Source organism: Petaurus breviceps, unplaced genomic scaffold (assembly GCF_028583685.1).
Source record: "Petaurus breviceps papuanus isolate PSGF00001 unplaced genomic scaffold, PetGlider_PUasm1.0 101, whole genome shotgun sequence".
In the NCBI taxonomy this organism is placed as follows: Eukaryota; Metazoa; Chordata; class Mammalia; order Diprotodontia; family Petauridae; genus Petaurus; species Petaurus breviceps.
Window position 1 is genome coordinate 8,616,769 of NW_027185575.1, and position 26,467 is coordinate 8,643,235.

The 26,467-nt window shown below is 39.2% G+C and overlaps 1 protein-coding gene across 6 annotated transcripts in view; it reads left to right on the forward strand.

Moving 5' to 3' along the window:
• Positions 1–2,643: 2,643 nt before the first annotated feature.
• LOC138158801 (splicing factor, suppressor of white-apricot homolog) overlaps positions 2,644–26,467 on the forward strand; it is a 126,414-nt gene continuing 102,590 nt past the window's right edge. For 2 of the 6 annotated variants that reach the window (XM_069085227.1, XM_069085391.1), the window contains exons 1-7: positions 2,897–3,034; positions 6,083–6,205; positions 6,825–6,956; positions 12,528–12,616; positions 16,401–16,626; positions 20,990–21,099; positions 22,488–22,623. In XM_069085227.1, coding sequence (XP_068941328.1) covers positions 6,184–6,205; positions 6,825–6,956; positions 12,528–12,616; positions 16,401–16,626; positions 20,990–21,099; positions 22,488–22,623 — 715 coding nt within the window. In that variant the 5' untranslated portion in view covers positions 2,897–3,034; positions 6,083–6,183. Of the gene's footprint in view, positions 3,035–3,279; positions 6,253–6,824; positions 6,957–12,527; positions 12,617–16,400; positions 16,627–20,989; positions 21,100–22,487; positions 22,624–26,467 lie in introns of those variants that run through there. The other 4 variants (XM_069085075.1, XM_069085151.1, XM_069085354.1 and 1 more) reach the window with 4 other exon arrangements.

A 26,467-nucleotide genomic window follows, 5' to 3' on the forward strand; every position in this document is an offset into this window, starting at 1 on the left:
ACTGACGATGTCTAAGAAGGCTTCATTGTAGAGACTGCATTTCAGTTGTGCTTTAAAAGAACTTGATAATCAAAACTGAAGAACATTCATAGGCTCATCATGTTATCCATTCCAACTCCATCATCCTTATTTACAGATGAAGAAACTAGGCCAGAGATTAAATCATCTGTCCAAGAGTACATATGTAGTAAGAGGCAGGGCTAAAATGCAAACCCAGATGCTCTGATTCCAAAGCTAGCACTCCATTTCTAGAATTATGGTAAGCTAAAGAACATAGGATTCCTCTCCAGTCCATAGTAGATATTTAACATTTTCTGAATTTAACTCAGAGCTAGAAACCTTCCAGATCATCTAATCTAACCCATTCATTTTACAGAGGAGGAAATGGAGGCACAGAGAGAATAACAGGTTCACCCAAGGTATCCTGGGCACAGCTGGGACAGGAATTCAAGCCTTCTGATTCCAAATTCCATTTCACCATGTTACTTATCTGCCATCCAGATGTGAAACTACATGTTAGGAAGGAGGTGGAAGGAGGGACAGTGAATTATTCATTTTGACTGGCAGAAAGTGATATGAAATAGGGCTCAAAAGTAAGGCAGCACCAGAATTCAGAAGGCCTCAAATAATAAGCAAAGGAATTTGAACAAAAGAGAAAAAAGAGTCACTAGAAGTCTTGAATCAGACGATCCATATGATCATATGCAAGGAATAGCAATCAATGAGTCACAGAACATAACTGGAAAGAACCTCAGACACCACCACCACCACCTCTTCCATTTACAAAGGTGGGGAAGAGGACAGGCAGCTTCTGAGATAAAATGCAACCCTCCCCCCTTAGTATTTTAAGCCCTTCACATCATCTTCCCAGGCTTATTTCACCTTTCCACACACTTTACTTTCTAGCCAAAATGGTCCATAAGCTATTCCCCAAAGTTGTAGATTTCTTTGCCATCCCCCATATCTAAAAAGACACTCCCACCTCATCTCCATCACTTGGGACCTTTGGTTCCCTTCAAGAGTCACATCCACAAGGCTTTTCCTGCCCTTCCTAGTTGTTAGTGCTCTCTCCCTTCCAGACCTATTTTCTATTTACTTATCTTTTATATGTCAAATCCCACAAGCTGAATGTGAGGTCCATCATTTCTCAGTTTTGTCTTCCTAGTCAATCTTTCATCCCCCAATTTTTTTGCACAGTGCCTTATAATTCAATTCAACAAGTATTTATTAAGCACCTACTAAGGGCCAGGTATGCGAACTAGCTGCTGAGGATACAAAGTCAATGTTTCTACTCTCAAGGAGATTACATTGTATGCTTTGTATTTACTTTTGTAAATGTTCTGTAAAAATAAATACAAAACATATACATAGTTATTTCTAGAGAAAGGGCACAGGTCTTATATAAAGGGAAGCCATTCAGGGCTAGAACAGGGGTTCCAGCAGCCACAAATGGAAGGGTAGAGTAAGTAGGATAAGGAGACACGGGAGAGAAGAGGACGATACTGATGGCTACGAGGAAGCAAAGAGTGGCAGTAAGGGAAGGACGCTTCAGCCCAGACATGCTTTAACCCAGAGTCAAGCCATGGAGTAAGAGGGACCCATATAGGAGGCACTTAATTACTTGTTGGATTGGAATGGAAGTGCCCATCATGACGTCACAAAAATGTCTCCCAACAAGCACTTAATAATGGTCTACTTCAAGACAGGTACAAAGACAAAAAGTTAACAGTCCTTACTCTGAGGGATCTTGCTCCAAGTCCTGGAGGGAGTCAGTGGCAAAGCCGGGAATTTTGCACAATGTGGCACTTAATATGTTTATTGAATTGAACAGAAGATAAGGCCTCCTCCCTGAATTTTCAGGCTGGGCAAAAGTAAAGGCCCATGAAGACAAGGATGGCACGGGGCATGGAAAGAGGAGGCTGTCTTGGGGCGCCCGGGTAGGGCAGAGGCTGGAGTTAGAGATATTGGACTTGCTTCTGTGCAACTTTGAGCAACTCATTTCCCTCCGTGAAAAATGACAAAGTTAGAGACCAGACTGACATCTAAGGTCCCTTTCACCTCTGATGCCATCATCTAGGCATAAACCTTTGGAAAGGGGAGGAAGGAAAACATCCTGCACGGAGGCAGGGGGATGGACAGAATGACCCCTGGATGCAGTCACCCATCCCCAGTTCTGCAGCCCCAACAGCCCCTAGCCCCGCCCAAGGGCCGAAAGAAGGGGATGAAAAGAGTCGGGCAGGACAGTCTGAGTGGATTCCCAGCTCCCCTCCCCCGGGGTAGCCCTCCCCCCGCCTGCTATTCCTCTTCCTCTTCCACCCTCCCCTTCCCGCAGCTCTCCAAGTCCTTTGCAGCCCAGAGCCACAACTGAGACCTCGTTCGCTCTTGCACTTTCGACACCCATACAGAACACCAGGTAAGAGACAAAGGGAAAAATAAAAAATAAAAACAAAGCCCCCGCTGCCGCGCCTCCCCCCAGTCGAGTGAAATTCCCGCAGATCCACCCCCTGGGCCACGAGTTGCCCCTTTTCGCTTGTGTCGAATCTGCGTTTCTCCGACGCTGACACCGCCTGCCGGAAGTTCCGTCATCCCTCCGCCGGAAATGGCGCTCCCGCCATTTTGTCCTCCGCCATGGCGGCGGTGTTGAGGCTGCGGCCGGGATGTGGCGCTTCTGACTGACGGAGCTTGACGGCCGAGGCGGGGACAGCGGGAGCATCCGTGCGGCCGCCGGGGGCGCCGTGCCCGCCGCCATGTACGGGGGAGGCGGCGGCGGCGGAGGAGGTAGCGGCGGCGGAGGGGGAGGCCGCGGAAAAGGCGAGCGGAAGACCGGCGCGAAGGAGGAGCCCGGGCCCGGCGGCGGCGGAGGAGGAGGAGGAGGTGCAGGCAGCGGCGGCGGAGGCGGCGGCAGCTGCCGCGTGGAGCTGCTGGTGTTCGGCTATGCCTGCAAACTCTTCCGCGACGATGAGCGGGCCCTGGCGCTGGAGCAAGGACAGCACCTCATCCCCTGGATGGGCGACCCCAAGATCCTCATCGACAGGTCGGTGCCTCCCCGCCCCTCTCCGTCCTCGCCCCCCGCCCCTCCCCCCGCCGACAGCGCCCCTTTTCTTCCCAGCCCCCCCCTCTTCTCGCTCACTTGGTTCCGTCCGGTCCAGCGCCCGCCCGGGCGGGCGAGGAGGGCATGAGGCCGCCCCTTCCCTGCGCTCGAGGAGCCGCCAGCCTCGGGAACGTCTCCGGCTGGCTAGCTGGTCTACTTTCTCCTCCTACTCCTCCCCCCGTGGGGGAGGGCCTGGGGGCTGGGGGGAGGGGGTCACTCGGACCGTGGCCTCTCCCTCTCCCTCGCTCTCTCTTTTGGTTGTATTGTTTGTTTTTTTAATGAGGCAAGGGCTGCCTCGGGAGGGGGGGAGGTAGAGGGCGTCGGTTTCCTTGTGTTGAGGGTCGTGGCCTTTGAGAGCGGATTTGGAGACTGCAGCTTGAATCCAGCACCCCCTCCCCCTTTTCCCTGAGTCGCTGACGTGGTGAGGGTAGTAGCCGGTCAGGGGACGGGGCTGGGGCCCTTTTCCGTCCCTGGCTGCTGCAGTGTGACCTTGAGCAAGTCACTGCATTCTGCGCCTTGGTTCCTGCTTTCTCTCCCCGCATCCCTTCCCCGAGTTTCTTCTCTCTCCTCCCTCTTTCCCCGCACCCACTTTTCTGAGACTCGGTTTCCACCCCGTCCCGCCCCATTTTCTCCTCATCCCGTTTCTGGGCCTCAGTTCTCCCCCTGATTCCTTTCGGCTTCCGTTTCCCCTTGAAAAGCAGAAGGGTTTGGCGTGGGCGCCCCCGAAGGCGCCGAGGTCCTAGTGATGAGTGGCCGGGCGATGGCTGCGCCCCAGCCAAGTTGTACTTTGTTTGGGATCTTTGCTCCTCCTTGTGCGCCCCGGGCCTGGCACCAGGTGCTGAGGAAAAGTTTCCTTTGAAGGAAAGTTTACTTTGAATGGAAAGGCAGTTGGTAGAAAGCACTCTTTCTAAGTAGTTACGGAAGACGTGGGCTTTGCCGGCTGGAGGTAGTGCTCTTGGTGGTGGTGTCTTGGTCTGTGAAGTAGGGGGTGGGGGTGGAGACTAAACCAAACCTGCCAGAGGATTGCTTTTTAGTGTTTGGAGTTTTGGGGAGCGGGGGCCTGGGAAGGTGATGCCTGAAGGCCTTTGATTTGAAAACAATGACATTACATGCTGTAGATTGTTTGCGCCCCCTTTGTCCCTCTTTTCCTTCCCCTTCCTGGGGTTTTGAAGCAGGGTTTTGGCAACAGAACTTCTTGGGCCTGGATTGAAAACCTAACAGTGTGACAACTATTAGACTATGGAATAGTATCTCCAAGGGAAGAAAGCCCATCGTTTGAGACATTTAGAACTGGATTCTACAAAGCACTGGAAAATGTACTGTAGGGAACAAACGTGAACTGGCCGGGATGGACTACAGTAATGACCCAATGGGTCTTTTCCATCTCTAACTTTTCTGTTTGAAGTTAAATCTAGAAATCAAGGACACCCTAAGGGAGATGATGTGACAAGTGAGATCAGACCAGAATCAGATATGTTTATTGTTCTGCTAAAACTTTGTTTTGTATTAAATTGTGGTTTCTATTTCATGATAATTCCCATCCTTGTCTGGCAGCTCATTTTTCCAATGCTATTCTTTGTTACAAATCAGTTATTAAGTGTTATAATTGATGGAGATTGAATTACTTATATAGTTTTACACCATACTATATATAATTTGGGGTAGGTCTTTTAAAATTATTGGGGAGCAAACTCTACACATGTGAATGTATAATATTTTTAAAATAACAATCTACATTTGTAAGTTAAGGAGGTTTACATCTAAATAAAATTTATTTTGAAATTAAAAGAAATGCAGTAACCCTTACTGACTCTGGAGTCTGAGGACTTGGGTTCAAATCCTGCCTCTGGTGCTTACCCATGTAGCCTTGGACAAGTCGTTTAACCTCCCTGGGCCTGTTTCATCATCTGTAAAATGAGGGAGTTGGATTAGATGACTTGATGTCCCTCCCAGTTCTGGATCTGTGATCCTATGGTCTTCTTGTACTTTGGATTTAGATATTTTCTAATACTTAAATGATGAAGAATTCATCATTTTTATTCATGGCAAACTCACTATTAAAGATTAGGACAGACTTCTGTTTGTCATTTTAGTCTTTATGAGACCTAAAAATCTGGGTGTTTTAAAATTTACAAACACTCATTAATCTCTGAGAGTTGGCTCCATTAAGACACTTTGGGGTAAAAAGATGCATGACAGAAAACACTATCTGTAGTTTGCATTTAGCTGGAGTCTTATCTATTAGTTCATGAAGGTGAACATGTAGGTGATATATTTGTGTGTCCTCTTTCCTTGGGGGTGTGGGAGGTGGTGATCTGTTTAGAAGAAGAAATAAGCTCTACTGCATCTTCTTATAGTTTTGCTGTATTTCTGGTGAACCTCCTTAAACTGCATGTATATGTTACTGTTCCTATGTATGTGTGTCTCTCTATCACATAACCCAGAACTTATTTCCTCAGCCAAATGGCTAGGGGACGAGCCTAGCCAAGATTTTACCTCCAATGGACGCAAGTTTCTTTGGTGAAGATCTCTCCTGAGAGTTCGGGACTAGCAGAAAGAAGCGAGGAAATTTCCACCGTTTGGTTCTTTCGGATAGGTATTTATGTATTCGGGTTTGTGTGAATGTAAGCTACAGTATTTGACTTTTCAGAAAAAAAAATATTTTGCAAGTGACATTGAATGGTTGGCAAAACCATAAACGGTAAGAACTGTTATTGACATGGATCCCATTAAACTATTAAAGGATTCTTTGCCTTTAGTTGTTAACTTTATCAACATAGAAAGGGATTTAGACTTTATTAAGATAACTTGAATTTAACAGTAGGCAAGAAGTAACTAGCAAAATTAAATATAAATCTGAGATGAGTGGTTGTGTTTAGTTTTTTAAAATATTTTTGATTTCTTTATTTATAAAGGGTAAGTATTTTAAATAATCGCACACAAAACCTTGATCTTAAATTCTCTACATTGACCAGTTTGTTCATATTACAGATATGATGGACGCGGTCACCTGCATGACCTTTCTGATTATGATGCTGAATATTCCACATGGAACAGAGACTACCAGCTTTCTGAAGAGGAGGCACGAATAGATGCCCTGTGTGATGAAGAGAGGTATTTAGCCTTGCATACGGACTTGCTTGAGGAGGAGGCAAGGCAAGGTACTGCTCAAGAAAAACTTACTTAAGCAACAAACTTTTTTTTAAAAAATTAAGTATTAAAAATTTACTCCCACTCATTTTTTATACTCACTCTTTCTGATATTATCTTGACAGTACCCAGTGGATTGGAAAAACAGGAGTCTTTGCGTATCTGAGAGGACCTCAGGATAGTTTTTATGTAGAGCCACAAAGAATTTTCCCAGCTTTTGAGGGCAGACTGGGATTTGAAAAAAAAAACTCTTTAACTGTTCTTCTTTAACAGTATCGTATCAATTAAACTTGATGTTCTTGTCTTTGCCTTAACAATCTTTACTACAGTTCCTAATCCCCAAGTTTTCTTAGCAGGAAGAAATTTTCCACAAAAGACGTGTATTCTGCTATCTATGGGTAAAAATGTACTGGCAGAAAGTACATATTAATAGAAGTGATGTGTAAACTTATAAATTCTACACCTCAAAGTGAGGTTGAAATAGTGTTGTATGCATTATTGATAGTTACAACTTTTGACATTTGTGCAGTTTTTTGTAGTCAGTTTCCTTTGTGTTAATAATGCCTTCATGTTTTTGTTCAAGAGGAAGAATACAAGCGATTGAGCGAAGCCTTGGCAGAGGATGGAAGTTACAATGCAGTGGGATTTACTTATGGTAGCGATTATTATGACCCTTCTGAACCAACAGAGGAGGAAGAGCCCTCAAAACAGAAAGGTGAGAATAGAGCTTATTGAATAAAATGTTGAGAATTAAAGAAGAGGAAAAGGACCTTTTTTAATATGTTGTGTTATACTCTAAGCAGTAATGATAGCCAACATATATGTAGTCCTTTACACTTTTCAAAGCATTTCACATAAATTATCACCATGCCCTGTGGGGTAGGTGCTCCTATTTTATAAATGAGGACACTGAAGCTGAGAAGAGGGTAAGTGATATGCCCCAGGGCTGCACATCTGATAAGTGTCTGAGACTGAAATCACGCAGAGGTCCTGACACCTGGAGATCCTGTTACCTCTTATGCCACCTCTCTACCTCAAATAGAGTTTCCTCTAATTATTTGGAGCACTTGTGCAGATATTTAAGAAATTCTTGTAATGTCCATGAAAAGTAGAGAGCAAATGGCAGTATCTTCTCTTCTGATAAAAGAAAGAGTTCAGAAATAGGACATTACATAATTAGAATTTCTCTCAGACTTGCTGTATTAGACCAGGTTGCCATATGAGTTTGTTCCTATCATTTCAGATGTCCAAAAAAAGAAAAGACAACTCACTCTCAGAGTTCTGTGTGTTACCTAATGAGTAGGTCTTAGATGAATTTTCCTTGAGGACCTGGGTTCTCATCATGCCTTGTGGTTTTGAGCAAGTCACAACCTCTGCAGACCCCAGTTTTACCTGGAAAATAAGGGAGTGGACTACATGGCCCTCTGAGATCCCATTCAGCTCTAAATTTGTGATTGTATAATAGTGGACACTTGGGATGAGGAGGGGTTTTAATTTAATACAGTTCTACCTGAATGCTGTAGCATGACAGAATAGCCATGTTATATGCACAGAAACAGTTTTAAAGGTACCTGATAGGTACAAAGAAGTAGGTTTAAAAGCTCAGTTCAGATGCCACTCCAAGAACCTCAGATTAGACAAACAGAAAGGATTTATTCTGCATCTTCTGTGTCCCAGACGCTGTGCTACCTTCTGGGGATACAGAGGCAAAAATGTCCCTGCTTTCAAGAAACTTAACATTCTACAGAGACATGGGTGTGTGTGCGTGTGTGTGCGTGCATGTGTGTGTGTGTGTGTGTGTGTGTGTGTGTGTGTGTAAAAATACATGTACTACCTTTGTGGAGAAGGCACTGGTACCTGGGAGTTTCAGGAATGGCCTCATGGAGGAACTTTGAGCTGACATTAGAAAGAAACTGGGGCTTCTAAGAAGCAGCAATAATAAGAGTACATTCTAGGCCTGGGGAATGATCATTGCCCAGGCAGGAGATGAAACGTCATGGGCACTGTGCAGCAAGGCCATCTTGGCTGGACAGTACCTTTATAGTACAAGACAGTCAGAAGTCAGTAGGCATTTATTAAGCACTGCCCTCTAGGAACTGACGATCTGATGGGAAGACACAAAAAGAAGCTGAAAAGGGGAACAGGGAGGATCTAGGAGATAAAATGATCGAGGAGGTGAGTGTTTCTCGAAGTTAATTTCATCTTGCTGATGAATGATGAGTTCTGGAGATCTTGAAACCCAGGAGTTCAGCCAGTAGGAAATGTGCCCTCTTTAATCACCTGAAATAATGAGATGAAATGTCTGATTGTCCTCTTTAAGAGAATTACAGAGGGACTCCAGTGACCATCCTCCACCCTCTCCAGACAGAGGTTTTGCAGTGCTTTGAAAACCAAAGAGAGCAGTTTGTGTTTGAACCTAGATATATAGGAAACCACCAGAGTTCATTGAGCAAGGGAGAACAGCTCTGCAGTGTAGGAAAATCACTGGCAGCTCTGTGGAGGATGGATGGGAGAAGAAAAGGACTGGAGGCAGAGGGGCTGATTTTTAAATTATTGCAGTAGTCCTGGTGATAGTAAGCCTGAACTAAGCTGGTGGCTGTGTGCATGGATAATGAGCCAGAAGCAAGAGACATTGCCAGATACAACAACTGATTCAATGTGTTGAGTGAGGAAGGGTGAGGAGTTTGGTGACTCCAATGATGCAGAAGAGGACAACTTGAAAGGATGGTGGTGCCCTCAACAGAAATAAGCAAGCTTGAAAGGACTCAGGTTTGAGATGGGAGATAAGTTCTTTCTAGGACATGTTGCTTTTCAGTCGTCTGTGGGCTTTCCAGTTCAAAATGTTGAATGGTTGATGAGGCAAGACTAGGTAGAGCTCAGGAGAGAGACTATAGATGTCTAGGAGTCAGTGGGATAATTGTGACCTCTGGGAGCTTACGGTGAGATCACCAGAAGAAATTGTAAAGAGAAAAAAGAGGCTGGGACAGAAACTCCTGGGCCGCCCACGCCACAGACCACTTGGGAGCTCTTTGATGCACTTAGCATATAATATTGCATATTATTGCCAGCTGTATTCCATCTTATCCTCCTCCCCACTGCCTACCACAGTGTTCTGAATGTAGTAGGTACTTGAGTAATATTTTTTATACTAACATTTCAAAGAGTTGTAAATGGGCTCAGTATCATGTGGAGCAGAGGTGTCAATTTGGTGGCCCAAACCAGAGTAAAATGTAATTGGAAAATGCTTAACAAGATAAATAAAAATACAGTATGACATAATTAATATTAATTGGAGGTTTTCTGAGTCAGTAGATAGAGGCTACAGGGATCTGTTGCTGTTTGACATCACTGGTAAAGAGTTTATCATTACCTGATGTTATTGGAATAAGAGTCCAACAAAAGTGTTACATCAACTTAAAATGGGCATTTGTAAGGTTTTCAGAGCTACTTGAAGGAAACAGATGTTCTTTGAGCATATCATTAAAGTCAAATCCCTACCTTGAATTGACTTATCTGCAGTCTGCTTTTGCAGAAATAGAAGTAGGTTCCTTGTGAATTTTTTAATACCCAAAGTATGCATTTTATGTTATTTTAGATTATGCTTTAAATCTGGTTTATTGTTCATAGTTTTCTATATACTCACCTCTCTAAACCCTTTCACTTTTAAATGTAGTGGATACTATACTATCTTGGACACAGTAACACCTTTTTTAAGTGAAACTCAGCTGTCAACCTCAGTATTCCAGAATGCAGCTAAGAAGCAGGAAGGAATTGAAAAAAAAGTCTCTGGATAGCCAAAATAAATGTCATATCATATAGTTTGTGTATTTTACTTATAGTTGAGGCCCTAAGGACCAATTTAAAGTTGTGTACAGTCTAACAAACTTGGACATTTGGTTTCCAAGCCCACAACTTATTAGAGACAGAATAGTAGTAAAAATTCACTGCAGTCATTGTACTAACAAATAAGTAGATTTTTAAAAGCCTATAAAAACTTAAAAGGCTTCATATTCTGGCAGTATGGGGCAGATAATACACACCTCAGTTGGCCCTGAGAATATCAAACAACCAATATAAGTAATAATTGATGTTTATAATAATGGTCCTAAGTCATCAAAAAAGGGTTTATTTGGTTAGTTTTTCTGAGTGGAGAAGTATGTAACGTTCTATTAAAATGATAGAAAATGTTTAGTTTTTATATTTAAGGCAGTTAAACCCCTACTTATCTGGGGATTTCATCTTTGCAGAGCATCTTATTCCCTGAGGTTTTGTTAGATAAGGTTTTTACTATAGCACCCTACCTCCAGAAAGTGCCGGGCATTTCCATATACTTCATTTCTGACTTAGAAACATCAATGTGAAACAAATGGAAAAATAAAATGGGGCAGGGAGGGGAGAGCCACCACCAGTGTCTTTATTATCATCTATAATATTAACTTCTCACCAATATAGGGAGCAAACAAGATAAAATAGTGTAATATTAAATAGCCAAAAATGCTCATGAATGTCTTGGAATGGGGCGGGGGGGGGTGAGGAACGTCCATTACTTTTGACCTGTGTGTCATTTGGAGACTTTTTCCAACACAGATTGGCAAAGTTTGCCTCTAACTTAAGTCTTTTTTTTTTTTATTTTTGGAGGGCAATTGGGGTTAAGACTTGCCCAAGGTCATGTAGCTAGTAAGTGTTAAGTGTCTGAGGCCAGATTTGAACTCAGGTCCTCCTGACTCCAGGGCCGGTGCTCTATTCATTGCGCCAACTAGCTGCCCCCTCTAACTTAGTCTTAATTGCCTGTGACACTAAGAGATTCAGTAAATTGTCTGTAGCTTTCACAGCTGGTTTGTGTCCAAGGCCAGACTATAACCTCTCTTCCTCACTCTAAGACCAGCCTCCTAGTCCAGTACAAATGGTATATGTTTATTTATAGAGTAATAATACACAAATATTTATACATGTGCGTAATGAAGTTAACCTACATGTATATCCACTTAAAAAATAGCATATTTTGGTAAAAGCTGTTGACTCCAAAAGTAGTTTTTCTTCCATATTTTGCAAAAAGCCTCTTGATTGGTGAGTATTGAGAAGTAGAAAAACAATGTAGAGCATGTATGTCATGGCCTTAAGTAAATGTAGTAGAACATGAGCTCCTTTAAGGCCCAGAATTGTTCAAGTTTTTAATCTCTGTATCCCTAGGGCCTAGCACAGTGTCTGGCACATACAGAACAGAAGCATTAAAATGCTTGTTGAGTGAATAAATGAAACAAAACAAAATACATTTTAATTTTGGTGGGAGAAGCACAACTCCCTGATAGAGAAGTATTTAGATGGTTACTCAAGATGATCTTTTAATATAAATAAGACAACCATTCAGCACATATTAAATAGATGCTCTCTGCCCTGTGCTGTCTGAATACACATAAAAATCATAAAGTGACACTGCTTTACAGCCTAGCTAATGAGACCTGGCCAAAACACAACAGAGAACCATATACAGCAATATATAGAAAATACTGAATTCTTTGTTTCAGATTAGGCTACAGAAATTCATAGAAGGTAGAGGTGATCATTGAATCCGTGGGAGCAGATGAAATGACCAAGTGAAATAGTGTAGAGAGAGAAACGCACCCAAGACAGAGCCCGGTACAGGCTGTAGTAACAGGGGGCAGTTTCATAGAATAGAGGGGACTCTGAGCGTTGAGGTTCTTAGGAAGGAAGAATGGACTCTGAGGAGAGAGGAGAGACATGGCAGTCAATGTAAGTAATAAGGGAACTGGCCCACATAGGAAGATGAGGCTAGTCTCTTTTCTTTCTCCATTTGTAGTTTCATAATAAACTTTAGCTTTAAACCTCTTAAGTTTTATTTTGGAGAAAACCTTAGAGAGATCAGTTAAAGAGTCTGACAGTAACAAAGTTTGTTTGGGTGTGTTTTTAGTTGTTGATAATTTTGTGCATGATATAAAAAAAAAATAGATGTTTTAAGAAGTATTATGGGTGGGGCAGCTAGGTGGCACAGTGAACAGAGCCACCAGCCCTTGAGTCAGGAGGATCTGAGTTCAAATCTGGCCTCAGACACTTAACACTTACTAGTCGTGTGACCTTGGGCAAGTCACTTAACCCCAAATGTCCTTCCTTTCCCCCTCCAAAAAGCAAAAAGTAAATTAAAAAAGAAAAAAATAAGTATTATGGGCAATGAATTGCTATTGTTGGTTTATGTTTTTTCTTGCTTTCCATTTGTTTATTGAATTTCTATTCATTGTTTTATATTGATTCATGTTTGCTGTCTTTGCAGTTGAAAAAATTGAGGCAGAAAATTCAGAGGAAAATGAAGAACCTTTCATTGCCCCTTTAGGATTGAACGTGCCTTCTGATGTGGAACTGGTATGTGAACTTCTGTCTCATAAACTATATTTTCATACTTGTGTACGAACTCTAAGCTCTTTGTTCTTTTTTTTAAGTGCTTGCAAAAATGTCTGAGTTTAGAAAAGGAAATTAATTCTTCATATTATTTTCCATTGAAGAAACAAAAGAAAAAGTTGTTCCAGAATAACTTGAATTAACTCAGAGCCACATGGGATTGGGAGAGGAGGAAGACTGGAGAAAAGGGGGCAAAAACACCTTTTAGCAATATGCATGGTCAAGGGGCAGCTAGGTGGCGCAGTGAATAGAGCACCGGCCCTGGAATCAGGAGGACCTGAGTTCAAATGCTGCCTCAGACACTTAACACAAAATACTAGCCCTGTGACCTTGGGCAAATCACTTAACCCCAATTGCCCTACCTTCCTCCCTCCAAAAAGCAAAAAGAAAAATCTAAAAAAAACAAAAACAATATGCATAGTCAAGCAAAATAAATTCCCACATTCCCATGTCCAAAATTGTTTCATTCTGAATATTTAGTCTGATGACCTCTTTGTGAGGAAGTGAGCAGTGTTCAGTTGGTCATTGCATTGACAGTAGTTGTTAAGTCTTTCAAAGTTGGTTTATTTTTAGGTATTTTTTTTATAAATTGATCTCCTGGCTCCTCTTACTTCAGACTGCATTAGTTGATGCAAGTCTTCCCACATTTCTCTGAAACTGTCTATTTCATCATTCTTAAAGCACAGTAGTATTCTGTGTAGTCGTCTATGATATTTTGTTCAGTCATTCCCCAGTTTAAGGATATCCCCTTGATTTATAGCTCTTTCCCACCACAGAAAGAACTACTATTGTATATCCAGATTCTTTTCTTTGATCTCATTCATGTGTAGGCCTGCCTGTGGTTTTACTGAGTCAGAGGGTAAGCAGCATTTAGTAACTTTAGGGGCATACTTCTAAATTTTTTTTCCTGCCTGACTTGGCCATTTCACAGTATACTAACACATATATTTTCCCACAGTCCCTCTTACATGTGTTTGCAAAACACTTGCTCTTTACAAAATCCCAATATCCCCATAAGCAGATTGGCTGCCTATTTTACATAAGGGAGAACTAAGTCACAACTTCTGTACCCCAACTAATTAGTAATAAGGTTAAGACTCCATACTAGCACAACATTAATATTCTTCCTAGACAAAATTCTGTCCATTAAATTGTGCTCCTTTTCAATTGTGGACATGTTAAAATTGACTTTTCCAGAATCACTTTATGGAGTTTTTAAAAGGTTACATGGAAAAATAAATAAATAAAAGGTTACATGGGAGTGTAGCTGCCGAATATGGTAGAAATTTCTTGTCCTGCTGCTCAGGGTCCTGCCTCTTCCCTCCCTTTCTTGCTTTTGTCACATCCTCCTTTTTATTTTCACATTCTACATTCGAGTCCCCTCTGTGCTCTTCTCCTGCCCACCCTGCTGTCAGGTGTCATCTGTCCCCTGATCCCTCTGCTTTCTCAGAGCATTTCAAATCTTGATTGTATTTTGCACATTCTGCTTTGTATCATAATTTTGTGGGTTCTTTTCCAACCACTTTTAATCCCATTAAATTGTAAGCTCCTTGAGGACAGGGAGTGTTTTTTCATTTGTGTCCTCAGCAAATACCTCCTATGTGGTAATTTATTATCTAGTTACCCCATACAATATGGCAGTGCCTTCAGAATTATGAATGGAAGAATTTTCTTATTCAAAATGAACCTGGCAGTTGTTGCCATTTGATCTTTCTTTATACTTTTGAGAAATACCAAAATAACTTCCTGCAGCCGCTTCATTTTCTTCACTAAAACAGGCTGAAATTTTCTGTACTCAGTGTAAATGTTGCTCTTATTTGAACTTACCAGTTTCTACCATAGATCCCCTTTCAGCACCTTAGAACTGTAAAAAAAAAAAAAGTTAAGTCAGAGTTATTAAGAACCACATTAATGTTCCTTAATCATCTTTCAAACTTGTAAGCTGTTAGGTGATTGTTTGCTTTTATTATTGGATTCCTGCTAGCCCTGGCATATGCATTCTGGTTTAGAGCTGTTAATTCTTTAACATTTACATGAAGCCTTTGCTTAAAATCAAAGTAATCGCTGGGCATGATGACATATGCCTCCAATCTCTGCTCCTAAAAGAAGCCGAGGCCAGTGGATCCCAAGAGCCTTAGGACTTTTGAGCAAAGTCAGCCTAAAGACAAGTGAGTGTCCACACTAAGTCTGGTACTAAGATGGCAAGTCCATGAGCATCGGGTGCCACCAGGCTGCCTAAAGAGGGGTGGACCAGTCCAGATCAGAAACAGAACAGGTCTAGGTTTCCGTTCCACTCATCAGTGAAATTGGGTCTATAAGTGGCTGCTGCATTTCAGCCTAGTTGAGATTGGGAGACCCAGTCTTACCCCCCTCAAAATCAAGTAGTCATTCCCTTACCTGTAAGTAAAATCTGTCATTAAAGAGATTATTGTGTGTGTAATATAGGAAAAATGCTGTGGTAGGAGTCAGGAGACCTGGGTTCTAGACAAGTTTCTACTGTTATTTCTGTGACCTTGAGCAAAAAGCTTTCTTGGGCCTCAGTTTCTTCACTTGTAATATGGGATTAGATTAAATGATCTCAAAAGCCCAGCTCTAAAATACTATGATTTTTCTCTAAAAAGGGTAATTGTAGTTATATATAGTCATGGTACATCCACATCAGAGAAAAATAACACTATACCATAATTGCAATTCAAGACTTCTGTTTTTGTAATGTCTTTACCTATATTATAAAGGGATTAAATTAGATGATCTCAGAAGTCGCTTCCAGCTCTAAAATGCTGTTGTTCTTTTAAAGAAAAAAAAAAGCAATATAGCTGTCGATAGTCATAGTGTGGCCAGATCAGAGAAAAAGCAGTGCTAGTACTATAACAGGACCTTTGCTTTGGAAATTTCTCATAGAATATAGTGTCTTAATCTGGTATTTAACAGAACTGACATCATGTTATTCTTCCCATTTTTCTCTCATCCTGGCTGTTTTGTAAAATTACCAATAAATTTATTTTTAGCCACTCTAGGCATATTATCATCATACAAATGTCTGATTTTAAGAAGTTTATGATTATTGTGAAAATCTTGGTCAGCAGAAGTAAACTTTACTAGAAAAAGTAATGGATGTTATCTGGATGTGATTGTTTTTAAGAAAGAGAAAGCCTGTTAGTCCAAAGGATCTAAATTAGTCTTTTCGTGTTTTATCAAGCACAGTGAAAGTCTGCATCAATATCTGTTTTAGTGCTAAAATACATAGAAACAAATATGATAAAACCTAAACATGAAAATTAATTTATTTGGGGATCAGTAAATAACTATAATTGTAGCCATTTATCCTTTTTAAGTACAAAACTTGAGATTGGTTTAGAAATAAAATTCAGAAATGAAACTTGTTTATTTTTGTGAAGTTTCTGGGCAATAAAATTGCAGCAAGCTTCTCAACTTCCTAGTTTTAATAGGATTGTGATCTCATTTTGGGGAACATATTAAATGTATAGGTTTAAATTACATTCTATTAAGTATTTTCTGTCTTCAACTCAGCAAACATTTATTAAATGCCTGCTCAGTGAGGGGACAGTGCAAGAGCATTAACAAAGTGTGCCCTTCTTGTTACATATCTATGAGCCTTAGGGCCAGTGTCCCTGGTGGCTTTCGGGGAGACAAGCAGATGCAGGCATTGTCACAAGGGACTGGCTCTATTAGTATGCTGCTAGACTTATGCTGATCACAAGTGTGAGGGTGCTCATTTTTCTTGTAGCCACCAACAGCCAAGATGCATGCCATCATTGAGCGCACCGCCAACTTTGTCTGCAAGCAGGGGGCTCAGTTTGAGATCATGCTGAAAGCCAAGCAGGCCCGCAATTCCCAGTTTGATTTTTTGCGCTTTGATCACTACCTCAACCCCTACTATAAACATATCCAGAAGGCGATGAAGGAAGGGCGATATACTGTTCTGACGGAGAACAAAGGAGAAGAGAAGAGAAGTATGTATGCCTCCTTTTGTTTTCTTTCTGAGCTCTAGACTGGCGGTTAGATGATGCTGACCAGTTTTGGTGTTGTAACTGACAAAAAGACATTTCGAAGCTCCATGGATTGAACTGTCTACTTTAAAATTAAGAGACTGTGTTCCTTTAGGATAGTGTTCTCCATACTTTTTATTGTATACCCCATTATTAAGAAACTTGAGTAGTTTCTCCAGTATGTGTACATTTACTTATTTACAAGCTATATACTTATATTACTGTACTAAAAATTATCTACATTTTAAAACTTAGACAAAATAAACATTTAGATTAAGGGATCTTTTATCATAGATGTGATAGGGAGCCATTGGAGTTTGAGTAGTGTAGTGGCATGGTCAGATCTATGTCTTAAGAATATCACTGGCAACTGTATGTGGAATGGATTGGATATAGGAGACTTGAGGCAGGGAGATCAGATTTGGTTAGTGTAACCATCTGGGTAAGAGATGGTGCCTGAGATGATGGCCGTATGGGTGATGAGAAAAAAACCTGTTTGAGAGATGGAGATAGAAATGACAGGATTGAGCAACTGGTTAGACACGTGGAGTGAAGGGTCAGAGATGACACCATGGTGATGAACTTAGGGAACTTGGAAGTGTGACAAAAACCTCAAGAGAAAGAATGAATTTTAGAGCGGTGGTGTGTTGGGGGAAATTACATAAGATCTCAGGTGCAATTCACAGCCCCATCCATGCTTGCTTGTCCATGATGACAAAATGAACAGGGAGCTTCAGGGTCCCTGATCACTGAATGCTGCCCCTGAGCCAGATCTTGCCCTTGACCTGGTGGGACCATGGGTCCATGTGGTGATTCCAGGTGGTAGGTTACAGAGTGAACACAGTATTGGGCTTGGAATCATCTGGAGGGCTGGGGGGTAAGCCCCTTCATTTTACTCCGCCTGTTTCCTGATCTGTAAAGTGGGGATAATAACACTCATTTCCCAAGGTTGTGAGGATCAAATGAAACAACATACTAAGTACTATGTAAATACTAGCAGTTGTCATCGTTATTGTGGAGGGGCAGAATGTTGTGTGGGCATGAATTTTCCTAATAGTGCCTGCTGATGTGAGTACCTCGGTTAAGTTATACTTGCCCTCGGAAGTCTACACAGTTGAGATGGGAAGAGAAGGGGGCACACTGTAGAAGTATTAGGGGATGAGGGTAGGTGTGGTTGTGGTAGCAGCAAGGCCTGTGATCCATCCTGGGGAGAATGGAATGTAATCAGTATTCCCGCCTTCTGACTGATTGATCTTACACCCTTTTGGGATCCCACTGTGACCTCCACTTTAGAGACCATTGCTTTATGATACCTGTATATGCTAAATATGCCAGTAAGAAATTACATTGAACTCTTCGTTTCACCCATAGGACAGTTCGGTGTTTATTTTTACATTGAGTCATAAAATGAATTTGACATGCAAGAGTAACTTAAAGTTTGATGAAATATACTGATGCAAAACCAATTTCCTTCAGAAAATCAAAAGGTTATAACAATTTGGTTCACTCTCCTTTGCGGCTACATAGCATCGTCTAGTGACATTGACTACAAAAACTAAATCTTATGCTATCTTTAATACAAATTGAGATGAGATATGGAATTGTGGATAGAGCACCAGCTGTAGAGTCAAAATAATGGCCCTGTACTATTTCTCCCTGAAACCTCCCTTGTTTATAACCTTGGATAAGTTGCTTAACTTCATGATGCCCCAGGCAACTTTACTGTAAGCTCAAGCACATTTGGGGATCTGCATTAGCCCAGGAAATTTGTTTACAAATAACTTCCTGCATTGAAGAAGATAAAATTGAGATTACACACATATATACATATACATGTGTATAGCATTTTATTTATATCATTATTTGAATTGTGGGATTAAATTTAAAATCCTCAAAACCTAAAGAGGTTTGTTTATTTTTTGGTTTATTTTTGTGTTTACTTGGTTCTAGAATATGTTGGATTTGAAATTCTTGATATGAGAGCCAGCTAACTTTATTTTAAATAAAAATTCAGAGCCATCTCCAGGAATCTTGTTAATCTGAAAAAATTGTATGAGACCTGGTTTCTCTAAACACTGTTTTAAGATGAGTTCTTCAACTGGAATGTGCTATTATCTCATCAGAGAACAGAATTTTATCATAGCGCATACCACCATGGTGTGTTGTGCCTCTCACACAGTCTCCCAATTTTCTTGCACTTTCCTACTACTGTAGATATTTGTATTCTATTGGGTCAATATGGTTATCAGAAATTATGAAGTGAATTTGTAAATTGGCCTAATATATTTCTGTAAACCAGATCCAGTAAAATCCTACACTAAGAGCACCTTGTGTCACAGAGGTGACCTAAGGTTCTCAAAAGAACACACCACGTTCCTCTAGCCTTGCAAGGCTTAATCCCACCACATATCTTAGTTTCCAAGTTCCCCAGATTCAGAGAAATTTCTCACCAGGTGGGCCTCAGGGTGATGGTCACAGCAGATCTTAAAGACAGTCTGCTGCAGAGAGATTGTGATCTCTTCAGTCAGAAGTGTGCCAGTACTGATGAAAGTCCTTGGAATAATTCTTGTATTCCAGGGACAAACCTCTACTTCCAGCAGGAGCAGCCAGCTAAAGAGTTCTCAGACACCCCAACACTGGGTATTTCTTGTTCCATAAACAAATTTCCTTCCATTAGGATCTTTTCTAGATGTCTGGCCACATCCCAATTTTTCATTCTGTTATCACCAGTCCACCCACTAGATGTACTTTGCTGATCCCTGCCCTACTTCTTGGTTTGATTAGTTCAAAATCACTCTGGTTTTCTTTTGCTCAATTTCTTGGCTTCTTTCAGTCCCAGACAACTGAATGCTCCTTAGTGTGTGTGGGGGGTGAGAAATGAAATTCCTGAGGAAACAAAGGTTTGAGCTTCTAAACTTACCATTTTTTTTAAACAATGCATGACAACTGCCCAACAAATCAGGACCAGTCACATTCTTCAGCTTTGGTACTGGACCCTAAATACAGGGGGAGACAAATTTTTATACATTATAAACAATAAGGCCACTTAATTGAAAGGAAGCAGTTAACCAGGATATAGCATAAGGTGATCTAATTTCTAATTGGAGAAAAGATTAGGAATTTTCCAAGTTACAAGGGAGAGAGTGAACTGGTAGACCCTGAAATCAGAAAAAGGGGTCCCACTTCCCCCAAGTATCTGTGAACATTCAAAGAAACATGGAAACAATAAGATTGACCGGTACAGAGCAGTTTTCAGATAAAACATACAGGTTGCTTGAGATGTATACTTGTGGGAAAACTCCTTGTCTTAGGCTCTGACTGGGTTTCTGGTCAGCATAACTTATCTAGGTCCTTAATTAAGGATCTCTAAGCAGCAGGTAGAGGTAGTCCAGCTTCCCAGCCATGTAGGACTAGATCCAAACAAAGCAATAAGATCCCAGTTCCTATTGGGATTGAATACATTTTTTTTATAAGACAGAAGTTGGACTAGACCCATAATTTAATAGGAACTGAGCTAGCTCCAGAATTGAGTCATAAGATGGAGTCATTGTAGTTCACTCAATTCCCACAATTGGTGGTTAATCACTTGTCCTAATTCCCTCTCTCTTGATTCCCTCACCACTGAGTGAAAGCTACAGGAAGACAGATTTCAAATTAATATGAGAAAGAGATACTGAGAAAACTGTCCCTAAATAGAATAGGATCTACTTTTGTAGGTAGTAAGTTCTCCCTCACACTAGTGGTCTTTGAGTAGAGTCTGGATGATCATTTGTCAGGGATGTGGTAGAGGGGATTCCTTCTCAGGTATAAGTTTGACAAGTTGATTTCCAAGATACTTTCTGACTCTTGAGTTTCTCTAAGCTGTGTAGAAAAGAGAAATGATTTACATTTCTGAGGGTTTTTTTTTACAAATTAAAGCTTTATCATATAAACTCCAGGTAGTCCTTGTTAATTCTATTAATCAGGGCCTTCTCCAGTGGAATTCCAAATGGAGCAAATTAAACTGTTTTCCTTTCCTTCCCTCCCATTTTTGTAAAGGTGAAATCAAATTCAAATAAAGAAAGCTTAGCCTGTAGAGGATATCTGTAGATAAGGGGAATCATTTGATTCCTTAGGTCCATAGGCCAATGGTATAAGTCAGTTTTAAGCAAGAGGTGGCTTAGCATCAAGGTAATAGGGAGTAACTCCCAAATGAATTTTATATAACTAATCAGAAAGTATTCATAACTGTATCTTTATAGCTATTTAATTCATCTGCATTTTACTAGAACTTCTACTTTCTTTGAACTTTCTTTCTTCAAATTCTAAAACTATATTTTTGACTTAGATTCAGGGGCCAACTCAGATGATGATGATGACGACGACGATGATGGTAATTACCTGCATCCATCCCTCTTCGCTTCCAAAAAGTGCAGTCGACTTGAAGAGCTTATGAAGGTTTTTATCTTAATCTTGAACTATATTTTTGTTAGTCATTATTATGTCAATTCCCACAACTGGTGGTTAATCACTTGTCCTAATTCTCTCAATTATTAAATTATCAAGATACTTGATAATTTAAATCAAATACTAATTAGTACTATTTTAGTTATATCAGTAGAACTATTTATTTTTTATTAGCTTCTAGTTTTGGTGATTATTGCCTAATTTGTTTGGTAGCATGGAATTCTTTTCTTAAATATTTTATATTATGTATAGCACATTTTAAATAGTTTATTCAAGCTTTTTCCTTTTTGCTTTTTCTACTGCCTATTACTCATTAAAGCTTCCTAAGTTAGTCTTACAAGTCTTTTTATTACACATGTTCTTTTGTGGCTTACATTCAGTTTGAGGGAGCTATACTGCCTTTTAAAGTTTTCTAGTCCCATTACAGATTGAGTTTAGAAAATATAAGCATTTTCTTGGTATTGATTAAACTTAAATATTCTAGGAGTTGCAAAATATTTGACTGGATTTAATTTGGCCTTAGTTTAATCATTTTAGCATAATATAGTTAGAATGGCCAGTTTGACAGAAGCAGAAATATGCTAGATTAATGCATGATACCTAATGATGCCTGAGGCTGACCATTTGTTCCTATATCTTTGTGGCTATTGCTAGACTTACTTAAGATAGTCATGTAGCTGAAAGATAGGAGAAGATGTAGGAATATTGTTCATTCTTTTCCCTCTCCTGTTTTCTACATTCAAGAATATGTTCTTTCTCTCTGCCCAATCCATGTCATAAAGAAGTCACTGGAATTATCTTGCCCAAAATTCAGGCCAGGCAGTCTGCCAGCCGTAATCTGAAAGAAACAGAAATTTATCAGACATACTTAGGCATATGGTTTCTAGTAAGCCAGCATGGCAGATACCCAGAGAATGAATAACCTTTGTTCATCTTTTACTGATGATACTTTTAAAATCCTCAGTAATTAAGAATTCAACATCTCCCTGAAGGAACTATAAAGTGATTGGTTCCTTTAAATGGATGTTTCAACCTGTTTTACTGTCAGAAATGTTATCAGTGCTTATATATGTCTTGATCTATCTCTTAAGTAATTGTTGGTAAATTTAAAACCACTTTGACGTTAACTGAATTCTTTTCTAATGCTAGATAATACTTTTGGCAGTGACTTGTTTTCCAAAAACTATCATTTATGGGGAGGGAGATTATTAGATTTTCCCCAAAGTTCCCATTAGAAGCATAGTAATTGCAAGGTTTTCTGAATTAAACATTGAGAAAGAATTAAAGTTTTTATACTCCAAAGTTGAGAGGTTATAAAATATTTTTTATGTATGGCTTAAAAGTTGGTAAATGTTGAAATATTGTCACTTTATCTGTAGCCTTTGAAAGTTGTGGATCCTGATCACCCTCTTGCAGCACTTGTTCGTAAAGCCCAAGCTGACAGTAATGCATCTACCCCTCAGACAGCAGATGGGGCAGCTGTGCAGGCGGGACAGGTGGAGTACTCTTCAGATTGTAAGTATATTGCCATGAGATTTTAGGGGCTAAAATGATACCGTTATACAGAATTTTTGAAAAAAACAAACTACCTATTCTACTCTCAGTGAACAGTGTACTATTATACAATGCATAGAATTAAGATATAGTCATTCTTTCCAAAATTGCTATACTTAGATCATTTTTATTATTTAAAGATTATTGACTGAAGGAGTTTTGAAATCCTTTTTTCAAAGACCTTTCATCTGTCCTACAGATCTTGGTCTTGCTCTATTTTTTTTGGCTCATTGTATTTGGTTAAATATTTAATGAGAAAGGACTTTTAGCAAAAGTCACTGGAAACCATTTGTGCCGTCTGCTTGGCATGAAGATTCAATAATGAATGTATAGTGCTGACATCTACAAAATAAGATCCTTTAACTAGAGATTCGAAAATCAACTTCACATATTAAGTCTGATCTAATGATAGAGCTGTTGTCCATTTGGGACCAAGAGAAGCTTTCAATGAAAAAGTTAACTAGACTGTCCTTGAAATAAAAAGGAATTTCTTTTTATCAGTGAAGAACAGTGGAGTGAGTGTTTGATTTTAAAATAAGTTGGTATAATTATAGGAGTTTTAGACAATTGAGAAAATTTTCTGGATGCCCAAAACATTTAAATTTGACTTAAAAAACCACTCCAAAACAGTTAACATTTTTGAAAATGCAGCCTTTGTGCTATACTCCTAAGACTATGAAATTGTTGGTGAGTAGGGGAAATTGTAAATAAATACTGAATTACTGAAGATGAATACTGTCTATATTCACTGTCCTATCTCTTGATTATGTGTTTCTAAGTCAAGGACTCTTGGTGGACTAATCAACAAAATGATATTAATTGTGTTGTTAACTTACAGGGGTTCAGAAATATGAAATCACTTTTAATTATGCCAGTGTGAAGCATATTATATTTTTTATTCGATTTCTTTTCATAATGATCCTACTAGGGTAGGATGAAAATAATAAAAATGGGTGGTAGTGTCTTAAGAATATTCTTATGTGAATGAATTGTTGCATGCAAAAAATGAACATTTTAATGGTCAACAAATATCTAAGAAAACTTTGAAAATCAATTGCACAGAAAATATTAAGTGATGCATTTTGTTCTTTCACTTGAGAGATTGATTACAAGTTCATAAACATTAGTGGTGGGTTTCACTTCAGAAAAATGTTACGTACCCGTATATTTTATTGACATGCATAAATGCTGGGTTATACCTACCTCAATTATTTTGAAGACATTTCTTTGCACAACTCACTATATAAATGTGAGATGATGATAGAGGTCATCATGATCAAAGTTTGCCTAGTAACTGTAACAAATCATTGTGTGATTTGGAAAATGGAACATAAGTACTGGACCTTCATGTGAGGGAAAACTTAAATCTTGAAATATTAGAGCTGGAAAAGGGACCTCTAAAGAGCATCTAAGTTAGCCCCCTTATTTTTCCTTCAAGGAAACTGAAAACCAGAGAAGTCAAATGACTTGCCTCATTTTTCTCAAATACTCCCCTGGTGTCACCTGATGAATTAGTGACAGAGTGGCCTCAAACCTAATTTTCCAGATTCTCAGTTCAGTTCTCTTTTTCTTATTTTACTTTGAACTTCCTTGAGCACGACTCTTTCCTTATCCTGGTGAAAATTTACTACTGAAATAAATTTCAGGAAAAACTGTACCAGCTATAACTGTCCAAAAATAGAATGTGGTGCTTTGGGCAGTAGTGGGTAACCCATCACTGGTGGTCTTCAATTAGTACATCATAGAGGAGAATCTTTCTTCATACCAGTTTGACCATGTCAGGGGTGTCAAATAATTGCCACCCTTACCAGATTAAAATGTAACTGGAAAATATTTAACAAAATAAATAAAAATACAAAAAACCATAGATAACGTTACATTTGAAAGCAAAGTGAGCATGCAGCTGCAAAGGTTTCTTATGTACTTTAACTTAATGACCTCCATTTAGATTTGAGTTTGATACTGCTAGACTTCTTAGCTTCTAGTGCCCTTCCAATTCTGAAATTCTGTTAGTCTAAGAAATAAGATGGCTAATTTTTAATTTGGTCCAGACTTTCGACCAAAGTTTGTAGATTTTATACTTTGCAAATGTTGAACTTAGCCCCTCAAATTTGTTATACTGGAGACAAAGAGAATATTATGCTGATCCTCAAGACAGATGGGAGGAGGCCAAATGATAAAGTCAATAACCCTTTTAATAATTTTAACTAGTAGTAATAGTATTGTGCTCAAATGCACAATACTATTGTATAAAACAGATCCAGGAAATCAAAGGATACAAAAAAAAATTATTTTAAATGTCTTTGGTTTTCATGTTAATATTTTTATATTAGTGGTTATATTAAAATCATTGTTTAATATTAATGATATTTTAATATTAATATTTTATCTCAAATTTAGTTCTGTGGTTCTTTTAGTATGAGCATGTTCTAAGTGTTGAGGTTGATAAAGAAAATACTGCCTTCATCAAATGATCATTCATATTTTGGGGAAGCATGCTTAATTCTGAGATTTCTTATGTTTCCAAATCTATTAAAAGTTTGTTATATCCATATTTGGATCTATAATACACCTATGACTTTGAAGGAGGTTAATTAATTTCATGTTGCTTATAATTTTAAAGTTGCATTTTGTCTTTAAGAATAATTATTTCTGCTTGCTTGAGGTGCTATATCATTGGCCTTAGTAGATTTACCTTGTAAGCTAATGTTGTACAAAACATCTATCTTTAAAATGCTTGAACCAGTTTCTTTCTGCCAAAATTTAGGGTTTTTTTGGGGGGGGGGGAGTAGTGTTTGTTTTTTCCTTTGGTCTCATCTCATGTAACAATGGTTAATGTTGCTTCATAGAATCAGAAAGTCTCAAAAGTTTGGCTCAAATGTTGACCAGACATAAAATTAAAGTTTGGTACTGAATCCATAAAAGTAAAAATTCTTACATCTCTTCCTCAAATCTTATGTGCCTTGTACATAACAGTTTTTTTCTTTCTTAAATCTATATTAAAGAATTGACTATGTCACGTTACTATAAAGATATAACTGATTTTTTTTTTTTTTTTTGACAAATGTGCTCTAACTTATCCCTCCAGATGAGTGTTGCCTTTCACTGCAAGTTCTCTTAGGAATCCATTATTTTTATGGCATTGAAATGTAATAACTTATATGTTAGCACTTTTGAGTGTTACAAGATGCTGTTCTCACAATAGCCCTATAAGGTAGCTAGTGTATTATTATCCTCATTTTACATATAATGAAACAGGCGCAAAACAAAGGGCTTTTGCCTTGCTCGAGGTTACAAAGTATTTGTCAGAGCCAGGACTCACACTCAGGCCTTTTAATGTAATGCAAAAAAACTTTGACTTAGTAATGGTGAGGCTTGGGTTCAAATAAATGCTGGCTGTGCCATTTACAGACTGTAAATCTTAGTAAAGTCATTTAATTGTTCTGCCTATCACTTTCCTCTTTGACAAAATCAGGAGGGTTGATTAGATGTCCTCTAAATCCAGTGATAACATGACTTCCAAATTGAGGCCCCTTGTCTTTACATTATATTATGCTTTCCCTGCACTGTTTAGGACCAACTATGGGCAAAGCACTGCATTTTCCCTTGTTTTTATGAAGTTAAAAAAAACAATTATTTCATTAAATATTTAATTTTTATTCTATAGCTAGCCTGTTTTAATAATTCAGTTATACTTTTTAATACATTAGATATATGCTTTATAACTTTTGGGTTCTTTGTATAATTGATGCATACAGTACATGGTGCCTATTTCACAAAGTATAAATTTATTATTTTAAATTAT